This window comes from Oncorhynchus gorbuscha, linkage group LG16 (assembly GCF_021184085.1).
Source record: "Oncorhynchus gorbuscha isolate QuinsamMale2020 ecotype Even-year linkage group LG16, OgorEven_v1.0, whole genome shotgun sequence".
NCBI lineage: Eukaryota > Metazoa > Chordata > Actinopteri > Salmoniformes > Salmonidae > Oncorhynchus > Oncorhynchus gorbuscha.
Genome location: NC_060188.1, coordinates 77173185 through 77198542, shown reverse-complemented (window position 1 = coordinate 77198542; position 25358 = coordinate 77173185). Strand labels below are relative to the sequence as shown.

The window sequence follows — 25358 nt, the reverse complement described above, 5'->3', positions numbered from 1 at the left end:
ACAACACACAAAGGACGGGTGATATATTGTGTTTTCTATGACAGAAAATGGTAGCTATCTCTTCTAATTCTCCCCATAGAAAGGCAGTCAGACAGACAGACAGACAGTCAGGTCAACAGGCAGTCGTCAGTCAAGTAGTCAGACAGTCACGCAGTCAGACAGACAGACAGATAGACAGTCATAGTGAGAGATTCAGCATCTGGGTAAATGCACTATATATACAGAAGTATGTGAACAACCCTTCAAATTAGTGGATTCGGCTATTTCAGCCACACCCGTTGCTGACAGGTGTATAAATTCAGGTACACAAACATGCAATCTCCATAGACCAACATTGGCAGTAGAATGGCTTTATTGAAGAGCTCAGTGACATTCAACATGGCACAGTCATAGGATGCCACCTTTCCAACAAGTCAGTTCGTCAAATTTATGCCCTGGTAGAGCTACCACGGTCAACTGTAAGTGCTGTTATTGTGAAGTGAAACGTCTAGGAGCAACCACGTCAACACAATAACTGTTCGTCGGGAGCTTCAAGAAATGGGTTTCTATGGCCGACCAGCCGCACCAAAGCCTAAGATCACCATGCGCAATGCCAAGTGTTGGCAGGAGAGGTGTAAAGCACACCTCCATTGGACTCTGGATCAGTGGAAATGCGTTTTCTGGAGTGATGAATCACGCTTCACCATCTTGCAGTCCGACAGACGAATCTGGGTTTAGCGGATGCCAGGAGAACGCTACCTACCCCAATGCATAGTGCCAACTGTAAAGTTTGGTGGAGGAGGAATAATGGTCTGGGACTGTTTTTCATGGTTCGGGCTAGGCCCCTTAGTTCCAGTGAAGGGACATCTTAATACTACAGCATACAATGACATTCTAGATTATTCTGTGCTTCCAACATTGTGGCAACAGTTTGGGAAAGGCCCTTTCCTGTTTCAGCATGACAAGGCCCCTGTGCACAAGGTGAGGTCCATACAGAATGGTTTGTCGAGATCGGTGTGGAAGAACTTGAGTGGCCTGCATAGAGCCCTGACCTCAACCCCATCAAACACCTTTGGGATGAATTGGAACGCCAACTGCGAGCCAGGCCTAATCGTCCAACATCAGTGCCCACCTCACTAATGCTTTTGTTGCTGAATGGGAGCAAGTCCCCGAAGCAATGTTCCAACATCTAGTGGAAAGTTTTCCCTGAAGAGTGGAGGCAGTTATAGCAGCAAAGGGGGGACCAAATACATATTAATGCCCATGATTTTGGAATGAGATGTTCGAACTGTAGTGTAATATATTACCATCATCCAGTGTGAATAATCACATCTCATTGGATATGTCCAGTACATGGAGCTGTTAGAGAAAAGTGTGTGTATGTGTGTGTGTGTCGGTGTCGGTGTGTGTGAAAGCACAGCAGGAGACTTCTGGGTGTGTGGATAGGTGGGTGCGTGCATGGGAGCATGGGTGCAAGTGTATATTTGTGTTTGTATGTGTGTTTGTATGTGTGTGTGTGTTTGTATGTGTGTGTTTGTATGTGTGTGTTTGTATGTGTGTGTGTGTGTGTGTGTGTGTGTGTGTGTGTGTGTGTGTGTGTGTGTGTGTGTGTGTGTGTGTGTGTGTGTGTGTGTGTGTGTGTGTGTGTGTGTGTGTGTGTGTGTGTGTGTGTGTGTGTGTGTGTGTGTGTGTGGATGAAGATAGCAGAGAGTTATGAGTAACAGGTGGTCTCTCTGCCTCAGTAAGTCTCTCCTCATTGAGTCTTTCTGCACACGTCACTGTTTTTGAGTAAATAAATCACTTCCCTGTGCCTGTGTGTGTGTGTTTACATGTGTGTGTGTGTCAAATCAAAATCAAATCAACATGTATTGGTTGCATACACATGTTTGCAGGTGTTACAGCAGATGCAGCTAAATGTTGATGTTACTAGCTCCAACAGGGCAGTTGGGTTGGATGCGCGCTGTGTTAAGAAGCAGTGCGGCTTGGTTGGGTTGTGTATCGGAGAGACCTTCGTCTCTCCCGAGCCCGTATGGGAGTTGTAGCGATGAGACATGATAGTAGCTACTAACAATTGGATACCACGAAATTGGGGAGAAAAAGAGGGTCAAAAAATACACATGTCAATGAAATACAATGCAAATACACAAATAATCTACGTCTAAACTAGGAATCAAGAAATGACACAACAAGTCAAATTAACAATCAAATGAATCAAATGTATTTATATAGCCCTTCTTACATCAGCTGATATCTCAATGTGCTGTACAGAAAACCCAGCATAAAACCCCAAACAGCAAGCAATGTAGGTGTAGAAGCACGGTGGCTAGGAAAAACTCCCTAGAGAGGCCAAAACCTAGGAAGAAACCTAGAGAGGAACCAGGCTATGAGGGGTGGCCAGTCCTCTTCTGGCTGTGCCGGGTGGAGATTATAACAGAACATGACCAAGATGTTCAAATGTTCATAAATGACCAGCATGGTCAAATAATAATAATCACAGTAGTTGTTGAGGGTGCAACAGGTCAGCACCTCAGGAGTAAATGTAAGTTGGCTTTCATATCCGATCATTGAGAGTATCTGTCATGCCATGACCATAGAGAGCCTTTTATTATTTTATTGTTGGTTAGGTCAGGGTGTGACTAGGGTGGTTACTCTAGTTGTTATATTTCTATGTTGGCCTGGTATGGTTCCCAATCAGAGGCAGCTGTCTATCGTTATCTCTGATTGGGGATCATATTTAGGCAGCCTTTTCCCACTGGGTTTTTCTGGGATCTTGTTTTTGTGTAGTGTCTGTGAGCACAGCACAGTGTGGATAGGTGGGTGCGTGCATGGGAGCATGGGTGCAAGTGTATATTTGTGTTTGTATGTGTGTTTGTATGTGTGTGTGTGTTTGTATGTGTGTGTTTGTATGTGTGTGTGTGTGTGTGTGTGTGTGTGTGTGTGTGTGTGTGTGTGTGTGTGTGTGTGTGTGTGTGTGTGTGTGTGTGTGTGTGTGTGTGTGTGTGTGTGTGTGTGTGTGTGTGAGAGAGAGAGAGAGAGTGTGAGGCCCAGTTTAGCCCAGTTTTCTACTCTGTATTATAGTTATCCCCCCATTGTGGAACACTCATACCGAACCCCAGGACCAGAGGCTAATGACCAGCTATAATACTGTGTTAAACAGCCTGGCTCAATAGAAAATACTGTCACACACACCCACATCTACCCACATACACACACACACTATGAAATACTGTCATTCCTCTTCTGTCTATCCGTCTCATAATGGGCTGAATGGATGCCAGGGGGGTGTGCTGCTCATAGGAGCGTCAGGATAAAGATCCCTGCAGGTTCCTCTTAGACTCAGTTAGACCCAGACACCAGTAATGAAACAGGAATATGCTCTGACATGATCCATCGAGCACTGTCACAAGGAGAGGGACATTATGCTATTATCTCATACACACGTATGTAGGCAGGCACTTATATGCAGATACACACACACACACACACACACACACACACACACACACACACACACACACACACACACACACACACACACACACACACACACACACACACACACACACACACACACACACACACACACACACACACACACACACACACACACACACACACACACACACACACACACACACACACACACTCTCTCACCCCCCCCTCTCTCTCTCTCTCTAGGAGGTGGTGGTGGTAGGAGAGGAGAACTTCACCACTCCCTGTTACATCCAGATGGATGAGGAGGCATGTCACATCCTGACAGAGACCCTAGGGACATACTGCCTGGTGGGCCAGTCCTGCAGCGCGGCCACCACCAAGAGACTGAAACTGGCCATCTTCGGCCCCGTCACCTGCCCCGCCCTTGAGTACCACATTAGAGTTTACTGCCTGGATGACACACAGGACTCATTCAAAGTAAGTGTGTGTGTGTGTGTGTGTGTGCGTGCGTGCGTGCGTGAGTAGCCAGCAGATGCAGTGTGGGAGGCAGGTAGGCTGGTAAGCAGTGGGGGCTGTGTGTGTGTGCAGTAACAAGGGAAGATGAGCACATGCATTTGAATATAATCTCCAAGGCCAAGCTGCTCCTAGAGAAATGGTGCCGTGCCCTTGCAAATATGAGCCATATTTGATATTTATTCTATCTCCTCCTCCCCCATTGTCCTTCCCCCATCACCTCCTTCCACCTTCAGTGAAGAAAGACAAGGTCTCATTACTACTTTTTAAGGAGGAGAATAGGACCGGGTTATTATGTTTGGGAATGAGTAGTGAGATTCAGAATGATCAAGGTTATTATGTTTGGGAATGAGTAGTGAGATTCAGAATGATCAAGGTTATTATGTTTGGGAATGAGTAGTGAGATTCAGAATGATCACGGTTATTATGTTTGGGAATGAGTAGTGAGATTCAGAATGATCACGGTTATTATGTTTGGGAATGAGTAGTGAGATTAAGAATGATCACGGTTATTATGTTTGGGAATGAGTAGTGAGATTAAGAATGATCACGGTTATTATGTTTGGGAATGAGTAGTGAGATTAAGAACGATCACGGTTATTATGTTTGGGAATGAGTAGTGAGATTAAGAATGATCACGGTTATTATGTTTGGGAATGAGTAGTGAGATTCAGAATGATCACGGTTATTACTAAACTTGTCTTTCACTGTGTGTCTGTCTCTGTGTGTCTGTTGATGTGTGTCGGTCGTGTTGTGTCTGTCGCTGTGCATCTGTCGCTGTGTGTTTGACGCTGTGTGTCTGTCTCTGTGTGTCTGTCTCTGTGTGTCTGTCTCTGTGTGCATGTCTCTGTGTTTCTGTCTCTGTGTGTCTGTCTCTGTGTGTCTGTCTCTGTGTGTCTGTCTCTGTGTGTCTGTCTCTGTGTATCTGTCTCTGTGTTTCTGTCTCTGTGTGTCTGTCTCTGTGTGCCTGTAGGAGGTTTTGCAGATGGAGAAACAGATGGGAGGGAAACTCCTGGACGAACCAAAGACACTCAACTTCAAGGACAGCACACACAACCTGCGACTGTCCATCCACGATGTCCCACACACACTGTGGAAAAGCAAGCTACTAGCCAAGTACCAGGTACACACACACACGGAATGTAAAGACACACACAAACACCCTTGGTGCTAGTATAACCCCCACCCCCTTCTCTCCCCAGGAGTTGTCATTCCAGCAGGTGTGGTCTGGGTCCCAGAGGAACCTCCACTGTACTTTCACCCTGGAGAGGTTCTGTCCCAGCACCGTCAACCTGGCCTGTAAGCTGTGTGTTCGACAGGTGGAGGGGGAGGGACAGATCTTCCAGCTCGACACCACCCTCTCAGAGGTATGGAAATAGTACTGTATCCAGATACAGTACATACGTATCGTGAACTAATGAAGTATATCAGACCTGGGTTAGAAGGTGGGATTCAAATTTATTTAATTGCCATTTTTTTGTCAGCGATCTACACAAAATACTCTAACATTTGTAAAAAATAAATTAAAAAAAGACAAATTAAACACAAGTATATCTTGATTAGATATGTATTCAACCCCCTGAGTCAAAACATGTTAGACTCACGTTTAGCAGCGATTACAGCTGTGAGTCTGTCTGGGTAAGTCTCTAAGAGACTTATTATTATTATTATTATTATTATTATTATTATATTATATTTGAACATTATTCTTTAAAACATTCTTCAAACTCTGTCAAGTTGGTTGTTGATCATTGCTAGACAGACATTTTAAAGTCTTGCCATAGACTTTCAAGCCGATTTAAGTCAAAACTGTAACTAAGCCACTCAGGAACATTCAATGTCATCTTGGTAAGCAACTCCAGTGTAAAGTTGGCTTTGTGTTTATGCTGAAAGGTGAAATTGTCTCCCAGTGTCTGTTGGATAGCAGACTGAACTAGGTTTTCTTCTAGGATTTTGCCTTTGCTTAGCTGTATAACTTTTCTTTTTATCTAAAAAAAACTCCCTAGTCCTTGCCGTTGACAAGCATACCCATAACATGATGCAGCCACCACCATGCTTCAAAATATGAAGAGTGGTATTCAGTGATGTTGTTGGATTTGCCCCAAACATTACACTTTGTATTCAGGACATTAAGTCATGCCACGTTCTTTGCAGAATTACTTAAGTGCAAATAGGATACATATTTTGGAATATTTTTATTCTGTACAGGCTTCCTTCTTTTCACTCTGTCATTTAGGTTAGTATTGTGGAGTAACTAAAATGTTGTTGATCCATCCTCAGTCATCTCCTATCGCAGCCATTAAACTCTGTAACTGTTTTAAAGTCACCATTGGCCTCATGGTGAAATCCCTGAGCAATTTTCTTCCTCTCTGGCAACTGAGTTTGGAAGGACGCCTATATCTTTGTAGTGACTGGGTGTATTGATACACCTTCCAAAGTGTAATGAATAACTATACAATGCTTAATAACTTTACAATGCTTACCCATCTACAGTACCAATCCAATAGCTGTCCTTCTTTGTGAGGCATTGGGACACCTTCTTAGTCTTTGTGGTTGAAATTGTGTTTGAAATTTACTGCTCGACTGAGGGACCTTCAGATATTTGTATGCCTGGGGTACAGAGATGAGGTAGTCATTCAGAAATCATGTTAAACACTATTATTGCTCACAGAGTGAGTCCATGCAACTCATTGTGTGACTTGTTAAACAATTTTGTTTTTATCCTGAACTTATTTAGGCTTGCCATAACCAAGGGGTTGAATACTTATTGACTCAAGACATTTCAGCTTTTCATTTTTTATTAATTTGTAACATTCTAAAAGCATAATTCCACTTTGACATTATGGGGTATTGTGTGTAGGCCGGTGACACAACATCTACATTTAATTCATTTCAATTCAGGATGTAACACAACGAAATATGAAACAAGTCAAGGGATGTGAATACTTCCCGAAGGCACGGTATTTGCTGAATCATGCATGCTCAGACAAATCAGACTAACTTTAGTCTAACTGGCTTACTGCTAACTTGAGTTGAGGCTGCTGTTATATCGTATATTCCTGTCTTTTTCCATGTCTTTGTCCCTCCTGGTTGTCAGGGGTTGAGTGAGAGGTTAGTCTTCTGTCAGTGAACTATTTTCCTCAGACAGTCAGCCTTGAGCCGGCTGCACTCGCTGCCCTTTCTGTGAGAGCTTGTCTTTTATGACTTATTTTATTTTTCGTAGCTCCACACAGAGCACAGCTCTAAGGGAGTAATCACTCCAATCGCACTCTGACAACCCCCTCACAAGGAGAATGGGTGAGTAAGAGATAATTGAAACAGAGATTGTACAGGGCACAGTGGATAGAGTGCTTTGCTCTAGTCCTGGTCTTACTGTATGTAGCCCCTGTTCTCTCTGAGCGTGTCTAGACCTTACTATCTGACTAGAGGCCAGGCGTAGCTCCTGTTCTCTCTGAGCGTGTCTAGACCTTACTATCTGACTAGAGGCCAGGCGTAGCTCCTGTTCTCTCTGAGCGTGTCTAGACCTTACTATCTGACTAGAGGCCAGGCGTAGCTCCTGTTCTCTCTGAGCGTGTCTAGACCTTACTATCTGACTAGAGGCCAGGCGTAGCTCCTGTTCTCTCTGAGCGTGTCTAGACCTTACTACCTGACTAGAGGCCAGGCGTAGCTCCTGTTCTATCTGAGCGTGTCTAGACCTTACTATCTGACTAGAGGCCAGGCGTAGCTCCTGTTCTCTCTGAGCCTGTCCAGACCTTACTATCTGACTAGAGGCCAGGCGTAGCTCCTGTTCTCTCTGAGCGTGTCCAGACCTTACTATCTGACTAGAGGCCAGGCGTAGCTCCTGTTCTCTCTGAGCGTGTCTAGACCTCACTACTATCTGACTGGAATAATGTTATGAATACATGCGCTAATTCGAATGAGAACTTGTAACACTAGCTCCAACAATCTTCTCCCAAATAATAATTTAAATCAATTCAAATAGTTGTATCCTGTACTGACATCAATCTCTCTCCTCCATCTCCATCTCCAGGACACCCAGAGTATCGACACGTCTCTGCTGGACCCAGCCAGTAACATCACAACCCTGGTGGGGCCCAATGCCTTCCGCATTCCTCTCTCCGTCAGACAGAAGCTCTGTGGCAGCCTGGACGCCCCACAGAACCGAGGAAATGACTGGAGGATGCTGGCACACAAACTGAACCTGGACAGGTGAGGATGGGAGTGTGTGTGTGTGTGTGTGTGTGTGTGTGTGTGTGTGTGTGTGTGTGTGTGTGTGTGTGTGTGTGTGTGTGTGTGTGTGTGTGTGTGTGTGTGTGTGTGTGTGTGTGTGTGTGTGTGTGTGTGTGTGTGTGTGTGTGTGTGTGTGTGTGTGTGTGTGTGTATACAGCAGGGGCTCCCTTATCACAGACAGCAGTAGGAGTTAAACCAGCAGCAGGAGGGATGACTTTACCCTCCATCGTTCCCCCTCCCTCCCTCACCTCTTCCTTACTCCACCTCTCCCTACCTTTCAGAGAGCTCAGAGCTGGATGAAAGTAGTTCTGACCATCCACTTTTAAACTAGTTTTTGTTCATTTAAATGATGACACTGGATATTCATAAAGCACAGGCAGAGTATGCAAACTCCATATAACCTCTCTCTCCGTCTCTCTGCCTCTCTCTCTGTCTGTCTTTCTCTGTCTCTCTCGCTCTCTCTGTCTCTCTCTCGCTGTCTCTCTTTCTCTCTGTCTTGCACTCTCTGTCTCTCTCTCGCTGTCTCTCTCTCTCTCGCTCTCTCTCTCTCTATATATATATATATATATCAGGTATTTGAATTACTTTGCCACTAAATCCAGTCCTACGGGGGTGATTCTGGACCTTTGGGAGGCCCAACACTTCCCTGACGGGAACCTCGGCCGCCTGGCTGCCGTGCTGGAGGAGATGGGTCGCCATGAGAACCTCGTGCTCATGGCAACAGACCACTGACACCCGTCCTTCAAAGAACAGGAAGTTCCAGGGAGGAGTAAGAGATGAGTCACAGAGAAAAGAAGAGAGAGAGGAACACAGGACAGGCATAAATACAGGACAGGCAGAGCAAGACCTCTCTTCCATCAGAGAACACACATCCATAGAGACACACACACAAACATACACAAAAATATAAACGCAACATGCAACAATTTCATAGGTTTTGTGAGGTACAGTTCATATAAGGAAATCAGTCAATTGAAATAAACTCATTAGGCCCTAATTAATCTATGGTATACATGTACATTTTAGAGTGACTTTTGATTGTCCCCAGCACAAGGTGCACCTGTGTAATGATCATGCTGTTTAATCAGCTTCCTGATATGCTACACATGTCAGGTGAATGGACTATCTTTCCAAAGGCGAAATGGTCACTAACAGGAATGTAAACACATTTGTGCAGAAAATTTAGAGCGAAATAAGCTTTTTGTGCATATGGAACATTTCTGGGATCTTTTATTTCAGCTCATGAGAAATGAGACCAACACTTTACATGTTGCGTTTATATCTTGTTCAATATACTTAGCATAGCCGCGCTCCACTTTCAATATATTGAACTAGGATGTTAGTGAGCCCTGTCTGTACTCTCTCTGGTACAGTTTTCTTTACCTTGATACAGTTTCCTAGGAAACGCTTGATAGTTCTGTCCATATATTGGATTACCTCATGGACATCTCTCTGTGGTGACAGACATGCTCAGAGCAGAGGAACATGGGAAGGGGTGTGGCCAGAGGGAGTGGGGAAGGCCCCTCCCACTTCAACTGCCCTATGGATCCTCATGGTAACTCCTGGAACCAACAATACTGTTTAAGGACTCGTCAACATTTCTAATGAAAGAACTTGTTTCGGTGACTATATACATCTGTATTTAACACATCTATTTATACACAAATATGTCTCCTGTATTTTATGCAGTCTAATATTGATTACTTTAGGCTGCGTTTACACATAGCCATCTTTTGACCAATCAGATCTTTTCACAGCAGATCTTTTTCAGAGCTGATCTGATTGGTCAAAAGACAAATTAGTAAAACAATATCAGAATTGAGCTGCCCGTGTAAACATAGCCTTGGAGTTCTCTTGTGTTCCCTTTCTTTTCATTGTGTTAACGTGCCCCCTGGTGGATTCTCTTGTTAATGACGCCTACTGTACAGTCACTGAAACAAAGCCAGTAGAACAACCTGTACATAAGCAGAACATTGAAAACTCTAACCTTTTACAGTGTTAGTAAGACTGTCATCATTAATATTAACTGTTGTCATTCCTGTTGTGTATTATTATTGTTTTACAATGATTTTTTGTTACTTTCTATTCTTCAATTATTTACAATTTGCCTATTTAATTTGAAAAGTATATATTTTGGTTTAGATTGCGCTATCAAGTGTTGGTTTATTAGCCCATAATACCAATGATGCTGATAGATGGAACTGTTTGAGAGGTCAGTGAGAGGTCATTCAATCAAAGGTCAAAGTTCAGTAGTTATCGCTCACTGCATGCCAGTCAGCATAGTAGGGTCATCACTGTCTGGCCAAGTTACAAAATCAGAAGTTCTAAAATGTAGCTTCTTAAAATCAGATTTTGAACCTAGCCCTAACCTTAACCTCACTGGTAACCTTATACCTAACCCTAACCTTAAATCAAGACAAAAAAAGTTTATTTTCATAAATGTTTCCAATATAGACAATTTTGACTGACTTTGCAGGTTGGTCATCTAGTGGGAAGCGTATAATGGAGAATCTCAATCTGCTCTCATCATGTATGGTCCTCTGATGATGACCTCATTCATATGAGACAGAACCAGGGTAGTGGAAGAGATGCGAGTCTGTCTCCCAAGGTGGAAGATGGGTCATTTGTTGATAGACAAATATATTTTTTCTTAGGACTGATGCAGCCTGATACGATTGCCTTTTTACCAAATAATTGACATAATATTATGTACAATTCCACACTAGCGTTCTCTTTCATCAGGTCAAAATACGTGTCATTTGATTGTTTCGCGCCAAGTTACTGAATGACAGTTGCTGTTGACGTTGAGCGGGGGGAATAGAAATAGGGGAAATAATGGGAAATGTTATGCATTATCTATTTATTTATATTTGAAATGGGAAATTCAGTATAAGGATTGTATGATAGTGTATGTGTAAAATAATTGAAGATAACTGTCAACAAAACATTCCTTTACAGCGGCAGTACTGACGACAGTCATTTGATTCGTTTTGGTTCAAATCATTTTGTCTTGACAGTTGAGAATTTTTCTAAAGCCGTCTATGCAAACTTTGCATTCTTTATAAACAAAATGTAGGTACTGAAAAGTGCTAGCTGTTGCATTCCATCGTTCTCCTGAGGCTTCATGGGTAATATTGTATAGTGAGAACGTAGCTAATTCTTGTTCTGACTCTCATGTTACTTGCAAATTATTGCATTTCCTCTGTCAAGTTCCTGTACAAAGTGTAAGAAATAATTTTTAAAACTAATAATAAATTATATTTATATGCAACACTGAATGCAGAGTCCGACTCCTTTTCCACATCTTGGTTCAACCCTAACACTAACTACCAGTGTTTCCAACACTCGGTCCTCAACCTCCAGAGGTGCGTGTTTCGTTTTTTCCTCTAACTACACAGCTGATTTTAATAATCAAACCTTGATGATTAGTTGATATTTGAATCAGCTGTGTAGTGCACCCTTTGGGGTCCGAGTTTGGGAAACCCTGCTCTACCATACCCCTAACCCCAGCTCCCTTTGACCCAAGGTGTGGGATTTCCTTGATTTTCCTATTCCTGTAGGATATTTCTGCTGTTTTATTTTGTGTGTGGTGTGTGTGTGTGTGTGTGTGAGTGAGTGAGTGAGTGAGTGAGTGAGTGAGTGAGTGAGTGAGTGAGAGAGAGAGAGAGAGAGAGAGAGAGAGAGAGAGAGAGAGAGAGAGAGAGAGAGAGAGAGAAATCATCTAATTCCTCTAAAAAGGGGACGATATAGATGTTGACATAATTTTATTAGGGAATGTTCTCCTGGTCCACACACTCTCTTATACACATATGTACAGATTAAATAAGGCACACGCCATAGTGGTGGACTGGACGGTCAGGGAGTTATTCTGTACACAAGCCAAAGGCAAACAACCAAAACTGACATTTAACATGATTAAGTCCATCAGTATCAATACATTTCAATATTATTATTAACAATTCAATACCGTGAGGGGAGATTTTTTTTCTTCATATTACAGTAACAAGACAACCATGGGGGAGACCATCTTATTGGCATGACTCAGCTAGCCTGAGTAACATCACTCCCAAGCATATTAACTATCAGCTAGCCTGAGTAACATCACTCCCAAGCGTATTAACTATCAGCTAGCCTGAGTAACATCACTCCCAAGCGTATTAACTATCAGCTAGCCTGAGTAACATCACTCCCAAGCATATTAACTATCAGCTAGCCTGAGTAACATCACTCCCAAGCATATTAACTATCAGCTAGCCTGAGTAACATCACTCCCAAGCGTATTAACTATCAGCTAGCCTGAGTAACATCACTCCCAAGCGTATTAACTATCAGCTAGCCTGAGTAACATCACTCCCAAGCGTATTAACTATCAGCTAGCCTGAGTAACATCACTCCCAAGCGTAGTAACTATCAGCTAGCCTGAGTAACATCACTCCCAAGCGTATTAACTATCAGCTAGCCTAAGTAACATCACTCCCAAGCATATTAACTATCAGCTAGCCTGAGTAACATCACTCCCAAGCGTATTAACTATCAGCTAGCCTGAGTAACATCACTCCCAAGCGTATTAACTATCAGCTAGCCTGAGTAACATCACTCCCAAGCGTATTAACTATCAGCTAGCCTGAGTAACATCACACCCAAGCGTATTAACCATCAGCTAGCCTGAGTAACATCACTCCCAATCATATTAACCATCAGCTAGCCTGAGTAACATCACTCCCAAGCGTATTAACCATCAGCTAGCCTGAGTAACATCACTCCCAAGCGTATTAACTATCAGCTAGCCTGAGTAACATCACTCCCAAGCGTATTAACTATCAGCTAGCCCGAGTAACATCACTCCCAAGCGTATTAACCATCAACTAGCCTGAGTAACATCACTCCCAAGCGTATTAACCATCAGCTAGCCTGAGTAACATCACTCCCAAGCGTATTAACCATCAACTAGCCTGAGTAACATCACTCCCAAGCGTATTAACCATCAGCTAGCCTGAGTAACATCACTCCCAAGCGTATTAACCATCAGCTAGCCTGAGTAACATCACTCCCAAGCGTATTAACCATCAACTAGCCTGAGTAACATCACTCCCAAGCGTATTAACCATCAGCTAGCCTGAGTAACATCACTCCCAAGCGTATTAACCATCAGCTAGCCTGAGTAACATCACTCCCAAGCGTATTAACTATCAGCTAGCCTGAGTAACATCACTCCCAAGCGTATTAACCATCAACTAGCCTGAGTAACATCACTCCCAAGCGTATTAACCATCAGCTAGCCTGAGTAACATCACTCCCAAGCGTATTAACCATCAACTAGCCTGAGTAACATCACTCCCAAGCGTATTAACCATCAGCTAGCCTGAGTAACATCACTCCCAAGCGTATTAACCATCAACTAGCCTGAGTAACATCACTCCCAAGCGTATTAACCATCAGCTAGCCTGAGTAACATCCCTCTCAAGCGTATTAACCATGATGTATCATTTTCTCCCATAGTTAGTTGTTGAAACAGTACATAGACATTTCAGGGGACTAAGAATGGCTCCCTTGGATAGTCATATGGCCCACATGTAGGTCAATATTGAAGCCGTGTGTTTTCCTGTGTGAATAGAAGAAACAAATGCCTAGGTTTCTAAAGCAGTAATGGTGCAAAATATATATATATACTTCACTTCCAACAGTATGTAGAGATTTCTCTACAGTTGTAAAAAAAGAGACTAATAAATAGCACAATGGGCAACAACGGCAACACTTTATTTGAACTAGCCTCATAACTCTACATAAATGTTGTAAACATGTCACAGTTTCATGAACATTCTGACATTGGTTTGAAGGGGATTGATGGTGGCTAGTTCAAATAAAGTGTTACCACAAAAACAAACACTGTTATATGGCTTTAGATGGACAGAGCAGGACCCCCACCCTCCTAACCCTCTACTGTGAGGGAGAGAGTGACTCCTCCTCTCCTGCATAGGGCACTGTCTGTCCTTGTGTTCCCCCTTCATTTAGAGAGCCAATCAGCTTTCACAGAAAGCAACACCAGACCAGACCCTGCCCACTGGGACACTCTCTATCCCAGAGGTGGCAGAGGAATGGGCAAAAAGAGAGCAGACCCTGACCATCTCTCTCCCACTCGCCTTGCCCTCCTCCCGTGGTCCTGGCAGAGTGGCACTAGGCCATGGACATGTCTCTAGGTGTTGAGTGTCTCTATGTGGCAGTAGCAGCGTGTCACAGTTTGATATCCTGAGTCTCAGACATCTTGGCCAGGGTCTTCTTCACTCTCAGAGCTGTGAGGCGAGAGGCTGGGTTGTGGGCCCAGCACTCCGTCATCAGCTTCCCCATCTGTCTGAGACACTAAACACACAAACACACTGAGGTCAGAAATCATCATATACTGTATACTCATCACACACAGTAACCTATGTAAGAATATACTGATCTCAAGCATACAACACAATCACAAAGACGCGGTCTCCTCACCTCATCACTGTTCCAGCGGTTGGCGAATGAGGGCCTCTGTCTCTTGATGCACACAACCTCCCTCATGTCCTCGTAGGAGGGGTCAGAGGCCACCAGCTCATGGTAGGGCAGCTGGTACTCCTCTACGATGCCTATAGGACACAAGTCACATGGAGAGAGATGTTGGATCTCTACATACTGCATCATCACAGCTGAGATAGAGGTAAGATAATTCACAGACTGGAAGAAGGTAAAATAACTGAACAGTATTAAAAAACAACACTGAATAAGAACCTATACAAATCGGTCCAGCATTTTGGCAAATGTCTGAATGCCCATAAGGTCAAAGTTCACATCAGCTCACTTTACATATGAAAATTATATTAAACATTGTAAAGCAGAACATTGTGGGCCATGCCGGACCTCCAGAGACGCAGCGCCGGGCGATCTCCCAGAGGATGAGGCCGAAGCTGTACATGTCGGCCATGATGTAGGACTGGAAGTGGTTCCGGTTCAGACTCTCGTCCAGGACCTCTGGGGGCATGTAGCGCTTAGTGCCCACCCTGGTGTTGGGAGGGATGTCCACCTCGTTGGTGTCACTGAGAGAGGGAGGATTAGGGGGAGAAAGATTGCATTTTTAAAGCAACACTGTCTTTGTATAAATGTGTATTGCCAGACTGATTCCATAGTTTGGACTGATGCTGATGTTTTTTACCAGGGGAAAGTATACAAAGATAACGGAGTAGAACTATTCTGCTCTATAAGGATGTTTTGTTATCTCATGGCACATGTCCCTTCCTGTCCTACCTGATGAATTTGACGGCCAGGCCCAGGTCAGCGATGCAGCAGGCCCCATTCTTCTTCACCAGGATGTTCTTGCTCTTCAGGTCTCTGTGGGCGATGGCTGGCTTGCCCTGGGTGCCAAAGATCTCTGTGTGGAGGTGACAGAGGCCTGACACTGAGGAGTAGGCCAGCCGCAGCATGGCCTTGATGTCCAGGGTGGTGGACTTAAGGTAGTCGTACAGAGATCCACTCTCATGGTAGTCTGTGATCAGGTAGAGCTGGGTCCACGAGCCTGTTCCCTTTATGTCTGCTGCTATGAAGCCTGGGTAGGAAGGAGACGGGGAGATCTTTGAGGAGATAGAAAGACACACACCTACAGAGACACATACATGCAACGACACACACACACACAATACACTCACACACACATACATACATACACACAATCTCTCCCTCTCTCCTTACCCAGTATGTTCTCGTGTCTCATGAGGACAGTTTGGTAGATCTCTGTCTCTCTGAACCAGCTGGCCTCCTCGGTGGTGAAGAACACTTTGACGGCTACTCTCTCTCCTCTCCAGCGACCCATCCACACCTCCCCGTAGCGGCCCTTACCTATCTGCTTCACCATCTGAATCTGCTTGGCTATGGTGCGCTGCACCTGAGCACAGAAAAACACACACCGTCATCAATATAATCGTCCTCAACACTAATCACCAACATCTTCATATGCTATATCATTGTACGTCATTATCACAATTTCTACATCTAATTCAACATAACTAGCACATTGAGAGAGGAAGGTCTTTCTACAACACTGTATTGCTGGACTAATTCTCCATTGCAAGTAAGCATTTTGTTGGACATTTTTGTATACCATGTGTATCCTGTACATACATACAACCAATAAAACGTGGAACCTGGTTGCTGATGTGTGTGTGATGAGGTTCAGGTCTCACCAGCAGGGGGAGCCCTGATCCCGATCCAGAGCTCTGGGACTGTTCTATCAGGTCCTTCAGAGATTCTCCAGGAGGGATATAAGTCTCATCCTGCTCCAGACCAATACTGTAGCGAGGTCGCGACTCCTGGCGCTTATACCTGGAAGACACAGTGGTAAAGTCATCAGTAATACAAAGCTACAATTCTGCTAATAGCATTACATTGGTCTATGTTACCAATCTCCTCAGAGTCAAAGTCCATGTGTTTTCTCTCACCTGAAGTAACAGAAGACGATGATGAGTACCAAGACGATGCAGCACACTGTGACAGAGATGAAGAGAGCAATGGGGTGGATACTGCTGTCCACGTAATCTACAGCAGAGAGAGAGAGAGAGGGAAAGCGAGAGAGAAAGAGCAGTTAGTCTGCTCCACAGATCTAAACCTAACACGGAGTCACCTCAACAGCACCAGTTCTCTATTAACGTGTTTATAACAGTTAACTTCCAAATATTGCTAAATCTCAGAGATCTTCCTTTGTACTCTCCAACAACCACCTCCCCTCTTCTCTTGTTCCTATCTCCCCCACCTCCCCTCTCCTCTTGTTCCTATCTCCCTCTGCTCCCCTCTTCTCTTGTTCCTATCTCCCTCTTCTCCCCTCTTCTCTTGTTCCTATCTCCCCCACCTCCCCTCTTCTCTTGTTCCTATCTCCCCCACCTCCCCTCTTCTCTTGTTCCTATCTCCCTCTTCTCCCCTCTTCTCTTGTTCCTATCTCCCTCTACTCCCCTCTTCTCTTGTTCCTATCTCCCTCTGCTCCCCTCTTCTCTTGTTCCTATCTCCCTCTTCTCCCCTCTTCTCTTGTTCCTATCTCCCTCTCCCCCCCTTCTTCTCTTGTTCCTATCTCCCTCTTCTCCCCTCTTCTCTTGTTCCTATCACCCCCACCTCCCCTCTTCTCTTGTTCCTATCTCCCTCTGCTTCCCTCTTCTCTTGTTCCCATCTCCCTCTGCTCCCCTCTTCTCTTGTTCCTATCTCCCTCTGCTCCCCTCTTCTCTTGTTCCTATCTCCCTCTGCTCCCCTCTTCTCTTGTTCCTATCTCCCCCACCCCCCCTCTTCTCTTGTTCCTATCTCTCCCTGCTCCCCTCTTCTCTTGTTCCTATCTCTCCCTGCTCCTCTCTCAGTTTGTGGTCGATCACATCCCCTTCCTGAATCTCACAGATCCGGTGTCACACTGACATCGCCATGGCAAATCCTGAAGCCCAGTGCTGCCCTTTCTGCCAGCCTTTCTCTTTCTGCCAGCCTTTCTGCCAGCCTTTCTCTTTCTGCCAGCCTTTCTCTTTCTGCCAGCCTTTCTGCCAGCCTTTCTGCCAGCCTTTCTCTTTCTGCCAGCCTTTGCCAGCCTTTCTCTTTCTGCCAGCCTTTCTCTTTCTGCCAGCCTTTCTGCCAGCCTTTCTCTTTCTGCCAGCCTTTCTCTTTCTGCCAGCCTTTCTGACAGCCTCCTGTAAATCATTCCCACACATACTGTACACTTGAAAATAGACACACACACAAAAATAACCTCATTTTACAATTTGCCACATTTGACAAATCAATCTGTTTTTGTGTGTGTGCGTGACTGTTGGTGTGTAGCTAGAGGAGTGACAGATGGACAGATATCTCACATCCGTGGCGGGGCAGGAAACTCAAGCAGGCCCTGGGGAGAGGCTGTCCTTTTCATTAGAGGGTGAGAGAACAAGCCAAGCCTGCTGGCTCCATTTCATCTGCCTCCCTCTGCCTCTCCCCAGCTTCCCCCGTCTCCTCCTGCCCCAGAGCAGCACACGCTACTCCAGCCAGCACTACACTGTGGTTTGTAACAGTTTAAACTGTGAAAGCCACTCGCGCACAAGAGTTTCAGGAGTTTCAGTGTGTTGACTGGGTGGAATTGTGTGTCTTACCAGGGGTCGTCAGTGTGTTGACTGGGTGGAATTGTGTGTCTTACCAGGGGTCGTCAGTGTGTTGACTGGGTGGAATTGTGTGTCTTACCAGGGGTCGTCAGTGTGTTGACTGGGTGGAATTGTGTGTCTTACCAGGGGTCGTCAGTGTGTTGACTGGGTGGAATTGTGTGTCTTACCAGGGGTCGTCAGTGTGTTGACTGGGTGGAATTGTGTGTCTTACCAGGGGTCGTCACTGTGTTGACTGGGTGGAATTGTGTCTCTTACCAGGGGTCGTCAGTGTGTTGACTGGGTGGAATTGTGTGTCTTACCAGGGGTCGTCAGTGTGTTGACTCGGTGGAATTGTGTGTCTTACCAGGGGTTGTCAGTGTGTTGACTGGGTGGAATTGTGTGTCTTACCAGGGGTCGTCAGTGTGTTGACTGGGTGGAATTGTGTCTCTTACCAGGGGTCGTCAGTGTGTTGACTGGGTGGAATTGTGTCTCTTACCAGGGGTCGTCAGTGTGTTGACTGGGTGGAATTGTGTCTCTTACCAGGGGTCGTCAGTGGGGGTAAAGTAGGATGCAGGTCTGTATTGCAGTAGTCCTGGTCTGTACAGCACTCCACAGCCCTCCTCCGATGGGGACCCCCGTTGTCCTGTTGAGGCACACCATAAACACACTGCTACATCTACACAACCCGAATGACTAAACAACAGTTTGAAGGACTATAGGCTTTTTACAATGTTGCTTATTGATGGTGAAGAATCTGTGATCTACACAAGACTGGTATGACACATTGCTGTCATTGTACATACGGTCTGATTTTAAGAGATTGCTTGGAGAGATGTACTGAGTCATAGATGGTTTATAACGACTTACACGAGCTTATACATTTGATTTGCCTGTGCTTCTACAGTGACTGCCTGCACTTCATGGCTTTGCCATATACGCCACACACACAGCATACTTACCCTGCACTGGAACTCTAAGCCTACCAGCCCCAGACATCCAGAGGTCAGCACAGGGAGACTTCCCTCTTCTTCCTCCACCATGGTGAAGCAACAACCATCAGTCCTGGAGAGATACCATGATCATCACCACCACCACTAGCCTCATCATTACATCTTGATCATCACCACCACAAGCATCACCATCATCCATTGCCAACAATCGTTCAACATAATATGAGAGGATTTTACTATCTCAGATATTTTATAATGACACATTTCATGGTGCTGAGAAGGTTATATCAACCATCTAAATCTAATGTAATAAACACTATTATACGTGGCTGGAGACATTCAAATCTTAGTCATTTAGCAGACGCTCGGGTTGGGGTGTAGAGTTGGTGTAGAGTTGGGGTGTAGAGTTGGGGTGTAGCGTCGGGTGTAGGGTTGGGGTTGGGGTGTAGGGTTGGGGTGTAGGGTCGGGGTGTAGAGTTGGGGTGTAGGGTTGGGGTTGGGGTGTAGGGTTGGGGTGTAGAGTTGGGGTGTAGGGTCGGGATGTAGGATCGGGGTGTAGGGTTGGGGTTGGGGTGTAGGGTTGGGGTGTAGAGTTGGGGTGTAGGGTCGGGGTGTAGGGTTGGGGTGTAGGGTTGGGATTGGGGTGTAGGGTTGGGGTGTAGAGTTGGGGTGTAGGGTTGGGGTGTAGAGTTGGGGTGTAGGGTTGGGGTGTAGGGTCGGGGTGTAGGGTTGGGGTGTAGGGTTGGGGTTGGGGTGTAGGGTTGGGGTGTAGAGTTGGGGTGTAGGGTCGGGGTGTAGGGTTGGGGTTGGGGTGTAGGGTTGGGGTTGGGGTGTAGGGTTGGGGTGTAGAGTTGGGGTGTAGGGTCGGGGTGTAGGGTTGGGGTGTAGAGTTGGGGTGTAGGGTCGGGGTGTAGGGTTGGGGTGTAGGGTTGGGATTGGGGTGTAGGGTGGGGGGTGTAGAGTTAGGGTGTAGAGTTGGGGTGTAGAGTTGGGGTGTAGGGTTGGGGTGTAGAGTTGGGGTGTGGGGTTGGGGTGTGGGGTTGGGGTGTAGGGTTGGGGTGTAGGGTTGGGGTGTTGGGTTGGGGCGTAGGGTTTGGGTGTAGGGTTGGGGTGTAGGGTTGGGGTATAGGGTTGGCGTGTAGGGTTTGGGTGTAGGGTTGGGGTGTAGGGTTGGGGTGTAGGGTTGGGATGTAGGGTTTGAGAATAGCCTGAAGGTAGGGAGGGGAAGTTCCTCTTGCTGCTCCATAGGAAAGCACTCTGGTCTTGTAGTGGACGCGAGCTGTGACTGGAAGCCAGTGGAGTGTACAGAGGAGCAGGATGACATGGTCAAGCTTGGGAAGGTTGAACACCATGCGGGCTGCAGAGTTCTGGTGAAGTTGCAAGGTTTTAATGGAGCCCAGCCAACAGCGAGCTGCAGGACTCCAGCTGGGAAATGACAAGTGTCTGGATTATGACATACGCCGTTTCCTGTGTGGGATAGGACTCTACGGATGTTGTAGAGCATGAACATGCAGGAGCGAGTCAATGATTTAATGTTTGCAGAGAATGACAGGGTGTTGTCCAGGGTCACGCCAAGGTTCTTTGCACTCGGGGAGGGTGACACTGTGGAGTTGTCAACCGTGATGGAGAGGTCTTTGGGCAGGCAGGCCTTACCCGGAAGGAAGAGCAGCTCTGCCTTGTCGAGGTTAAGCTTGAGGTGGTGGGACGACATCCAAGCTGATATACAGTATCTGCCAGACACGCAGAGATGTGTGTCACCATCTGGGTGTCAGAAGGAGGGAAGGAGAAAAGTATTTGAGTGTCATCCACATAGCAATGATAGGTGAGACCGTGTGAGGATATGACGGAACCGAGTGACTTGGTGTACAGAGAGAAGAGGAGAGTGCCTAGAACCGAGCCCTCGGGGACACAAGTAGTGAGAGTACGTGGTACAAACACAGATCCTCTACACGTCACCTGGTTGGAGCGGCCTGCCAGGTAGGATGCAATCCAAGAGTGTAGAAAGTCTGAGACACCCAGCCCTGAGAGGGTGGAGAGGAGGATCTGATAGAGCCTGAGACGTCCAGCCCTGAGAGGGTGGAGAGGAGGATCTGATAGAGCCTGAGACGTCCAGCCCCGAGAGGGTGGAGAGGAGGATCTGATAGAGCCTGAGACGTCCAGCCCTGAGAGGGTGGAGAGGAGGATCTGATAGAGCCTGAGACACCCAGCCCTGAGAGGGTGGAGAGGAGGATCTGATATAGCCTGAGACACCCAGCCCTGAGGGGTGGAGAGGAGGATCTGATAGAGCCTGAGACACCCAGCCCTGAGGGGTGGAGAGGAGGATCTGATAGAGCCTGAGACGTCCAGCCCTGAGAGGGTGGAGAGGAGGATCTGATAGAGCCTGAGACGTCCAGCCCTGAGAGGGTGGAGAGGAAGATCTGATAGAGCCTGAGACGTCCAGCCCTGAGAGGGTGGAGAGGAGGATCTGATAGAGCCTGAGACACCCAGCCCTGAGACGGTGGAGAGGAGGATCTGATAGAGCCTGAGACACCCAGCCCTGAGACGGTGGAGAGGAGGATCTGATAGAGCCTGAGACACCCAGCCCTGAGAGGGTGGAGAGGAGGATCTGATAGAGCCTGAGATACCCAGCCCTGACTGAGATTGTGGAGAGGAGGATCTGATAGAGCCTGAGACACCCAGCCCTGAGAGGGTGGAGAGGAGGATCTGATAGAGCCTGAGACACCCAGCCCTGAGAGGGTGGAGAGGAGGATCTGATAGAGCCTGAGACACCCAGCCCTGAGAGGGTGGAGAGGAGGATCTGATGGTTCACAGTGTCGAAGGCAGAGAGAATCAGGTTTGGCAGTGCGGAGAGCCTCTGTGAGAAGAGCAGTCTCGGTTGAGTGACCTGTCTTGATATTCATTCTGAGAGAGATAACGAGAGAGTTGATCAGAGACAGCACGCTCTTTTGGAAAGTAAAGAAAGAAGGGATACAGGTCTATAGTTTTTGACGTCAGATGAGTTGAGTGTTGGTTTCTTGAGGAGGGGAGCGAGGGGACGCAGCCAGTTGTCTGGAATGAGTTGATGAGGGAAGTGAGGAATGGGAGGTCTCCAGAGATGGGGTCAAGAGGCCAGACCTCACTAGTCGCAGGGCATAAATCAATCTGTGATAATGCTTGTATTTAAATAATATCCCATTGCCCTCTGAGTTACAGTAATGTCTTCCACAGTGGCTGTGACACACTGTGACACATTTGGAGTTCCTGATAAATCCACCAGTGTATTTTTGTTCAGTTAATTGCCGTTCTATAGGATAATAACAGATTGCCTGTGTTGTGTAATCATGAATGTAAGCTAATAGATACAGCTGATTCTAAGATGGTTTGAAAATCACACACCAACCATAGTGGCAACACAGTTCTATTTGTGTGTGTGTGTGTGTGTGTGTGTGTGTGTGTGTGTGTGTGTGTGTGTGTGTGTGTGTGTGTGTGTGTGTGTGTGTGTGTGTGTGTGTGTGTGTGTGTGTGTGTGTGTGTGTGTGTGTGTGTGTGTGTGTGTGTGTGTGTGTGTGTGTGTGTGTGTGTGTGTAATATACCTGCAGGTATTGTTGGAGTCTTCAGAACAGTGAGGGTAACAGTGACACCAGAGGATCTTCTGTGCTGGAGCCAGGGCTGTACTCCCACCCTCCTCCTTCCTGCTGTCTGACCTGTCTCTTACAGGGTTCCTCAGTAGCACTATGGTATCCAACACATTGGCTGCAGGGACACAGAGAGGGGACAGACCAGGTTTAGCGACAGGACAGACCAGGCTTAGATCCAGGACAGACCAGACATAGACCCTTGATAGACCAGACAAATAGTAGCAGTCAAAAGTTTGGACACACCTACTCATTCAAGGGTTTTTCTTTATTTTACTCCTTTCTACATTGTAGATTAATAGTGAATACCTAAAAACTATGAAATAACATATATGGAATCATGTAGTAGCCAAAAGTACTAAACAAATCTAAATATATTTAAGATTTTTCAAAGTAGCCACCCTTGGCCTTGATGACAGCTTTACTCTTGGCATTCTCTCAACCAGCTTCACCTGGAATGCTTTTCCAACAGTCTTGAATGAGTTCCCACATATGCTGAGCACTTGTTTGATGCTTTTCCTTCACTCTGCGGTCAAACTCATCCCAAACCATCTCAATTGGGTTGAGGTTGGGTGATTGTGGAGGCCAGGTCATCTGATGCAGCACTCCATCACTATCCTTCTGGTAAATAGCCTTTACACAGCCTGGAGGTGTGTTGGGTCATTTTCCCGTTGAAAAACAAATGATAGTCCCACAAAGTGCAAACCAGATGGGATGGCCTATCGCTGCAGAATGCTGTGGTAGCCATGCTGGTTAAATGCAAATTGAATTCTAAATAAATCACTGACAGTGTCACCAGCAAAGCACCACCACACTTCCTCCTCCATGCTTCATTGTGTGAACCACACGTGCGGAGATCATCCGTTCACCTACTCTGTGTCTCACAAAGGCAGCGTTTAAAGGCAGCGTTTTTAAAAACAGTCGCAAATTTTGACTCATCAGACCAAAGGACCGATTTCCACCAGTCTAATGGCCATTGCTCGTGCTTCTTGGCCTAAGCAAGTCTATTCTTCTTATTGGTGTCCTTTAGTAGTGGTTTCTTTGCAGCAATTCGACCATGTAGGCCTGATTCATGCAGTCTCCTCTGAACAGTTGATGTTGAGATGTGTCTGTTACTTGAACTCTGTGAAGCATTTATTTGGGCTGTAATTTCTGACTCTGGTAACTCTAATGAAGGTATCCTCTGCAGCAGAGGTCACTCTGGGTCTTCCTTTCCTGTGGCGGTCCACATGAGAGCCCGTTTCATCATAGCACTTAATGGATTTTGCGACTGCACTTGAAGAAACTTTCAAAGTTCTTGAAATTGTCCGTATTGACTGACCTTCATGTCTTAAAGTAATGATGGACAGTCATTTAGCTTTGCTTATTTGAGCTGTTCTTTCCATAATATGGACTTGGTCTTTTACCAAATAGGGCTATCTTCTGTATACCACCCCTACCTTGTCACAACACAACTGATTGACTCAAACGCATTTGGAACAAAATAAATTCTACAAATTAACAAGGCACAACTGTTAATTTAAATGCATTCCAGGTGACTACCTCATGAAGCTGGTTGAGAGAATGCCAAGAGTGTGCAAATATAAAATATAAGAATAAAGAAAAACCCTTGAATGAGTGAGTGTGTCCAAACTTTTGACTGGTAGTGTCGACCCAGGACTGACCAGACATAGACCAGACATAGACCCAGGACTGACCAGACATAGACCCAGGACTGACCAGACATAGACCCAGGACTGACCAGACATAGACCAGACATAGACCAGACATAGACCCAGGACTGACCAGACATAGACCAGACATAGACCCAGGACTGACCAGACATAGACCAGACATAGACCCAGGACTGACCAGACATAGACCCAGGACTGACCAGACATAGACCCAGGACTGACCAGACATAGACCCAGGACTGACCAGACATAGACCCAGGACAGACCAGACATAGACCCAGGACTGACCAGACATAGACCCAGGACTGACCAGACATAGACCCAGGACTGACCAGACATAGACCCAGGACAGACCAGACATAGACCCAGGACTGACCAGACATAGACCAGACATAGACCAGACATAGACCAGACATAGACCAGACATAGACCAGACATAGACCCAGGACAGACCAGACATAGACCCAGGACTGACCAGACATAGACCCAGGACTGACCAGACATAGACCCAGGACAGACCAGACATAGACCCAGGACAGACCAGACATAGACCCAGGACTGACCAGACATAGACCCAGGACAGACCAGACATAGACCCAGGACAGACCAGACATAGACCCAGGACTGATCAGACATAGACCCAGGACAGACCAGACATAGACCCAGGACTGACCAGACATAGACCCAGGACTGACCAGACATAGACCCAGGACAGACCAGACATAGACCCAGGACAGACCAGACATAGACCCAGGACAGACCAGACATAGACCCAGGACAGACCAGACATAGACCCAGGACAGACCAGACATAGACCCAGGACTGACCAGACATAGACCCAGGACTGACCAGACATAGACCCAGGAC

At 46.1% G+C, this 25358-nt stretch overlaps 2 protein-coding genes across 4 annotated transcripts in view; one reads left to right on the top strand and one right to left on the bottom strand.

Moving 5' to 3' along the window:
* The window catches only part of LOC124000830 (netrin receptor UNC5C-like), a 322367-nt gene extending 310932 nt beyond the window's left edge, over positions 1-11435 (top strand). For all 3 annotated transcript variants that reach the window (XM_046307469.1, XM_046307470.1, XM_046307468.1), the window contains 5 exons: positions 3658-3891; positions 4901-5050; positions 5130-5294; positions 7958-8136; positions 8730-11435. In XM_046307469.1, the coding sequence (XP_046163425.1) occupies positions 3658-3891; positions 4901-5050; positions 5130-5294; positions 7958-8136; positions 8730-8889 (888 nt within the window). In that variant the 3' untranslated portion in view covers positions 8890-11435. The remainder of the gene's footprint in view (positions 1-3657; positions 3892-4900; positions 5051-5129; positions 5295-7957; positions 8137-8729) is intronic.
* A 471-nt stretch (positions 11436-11906) lies between these two features.
* The window catches only part of LOC123999666 (bone morphogenetic protein receptor type-1B-like), a 151104-nt gene continuing 137652 nt past the window's right edge, over positions 11907-25358 (bottom strand). Inside the window, exons 4-13 of the mRNA XM_046305644.1 lie at positions 22777-22936; positions 19214-19316; positions 18795-18897; positions 16614-16710; positions 16359-16497; positions 15868-16060; positions 15427-15724; positions 15043-15218; positions 14641-14771; positions 11907-14514 (exon numbers count right to left, since the gene is read on the bottom strand). Of these exons, the coding sequence (XP_046161600.1) occupies positions 14389-14514; positions 14641-14771; positions 15043-15218; positions 15427-15724; positions 15868-16060; positions 16359-16497; positions 16614-16710; positions 18795-18897; positions 19214-19316; positions 22777-22936 (1526 nt within the window). The 3' untranslated portion in view covers positions 11907-14388. The remainder of the gene's footprint in view (positions 14515-14640; positions 14772-15042; positions 15219-15426; positions 15725-15867; positions 16061-16358; positions 16498-16613; positions 16711-18794; positions 18898-19213; positions 19317-22776; positions 22937-25358) is intronic.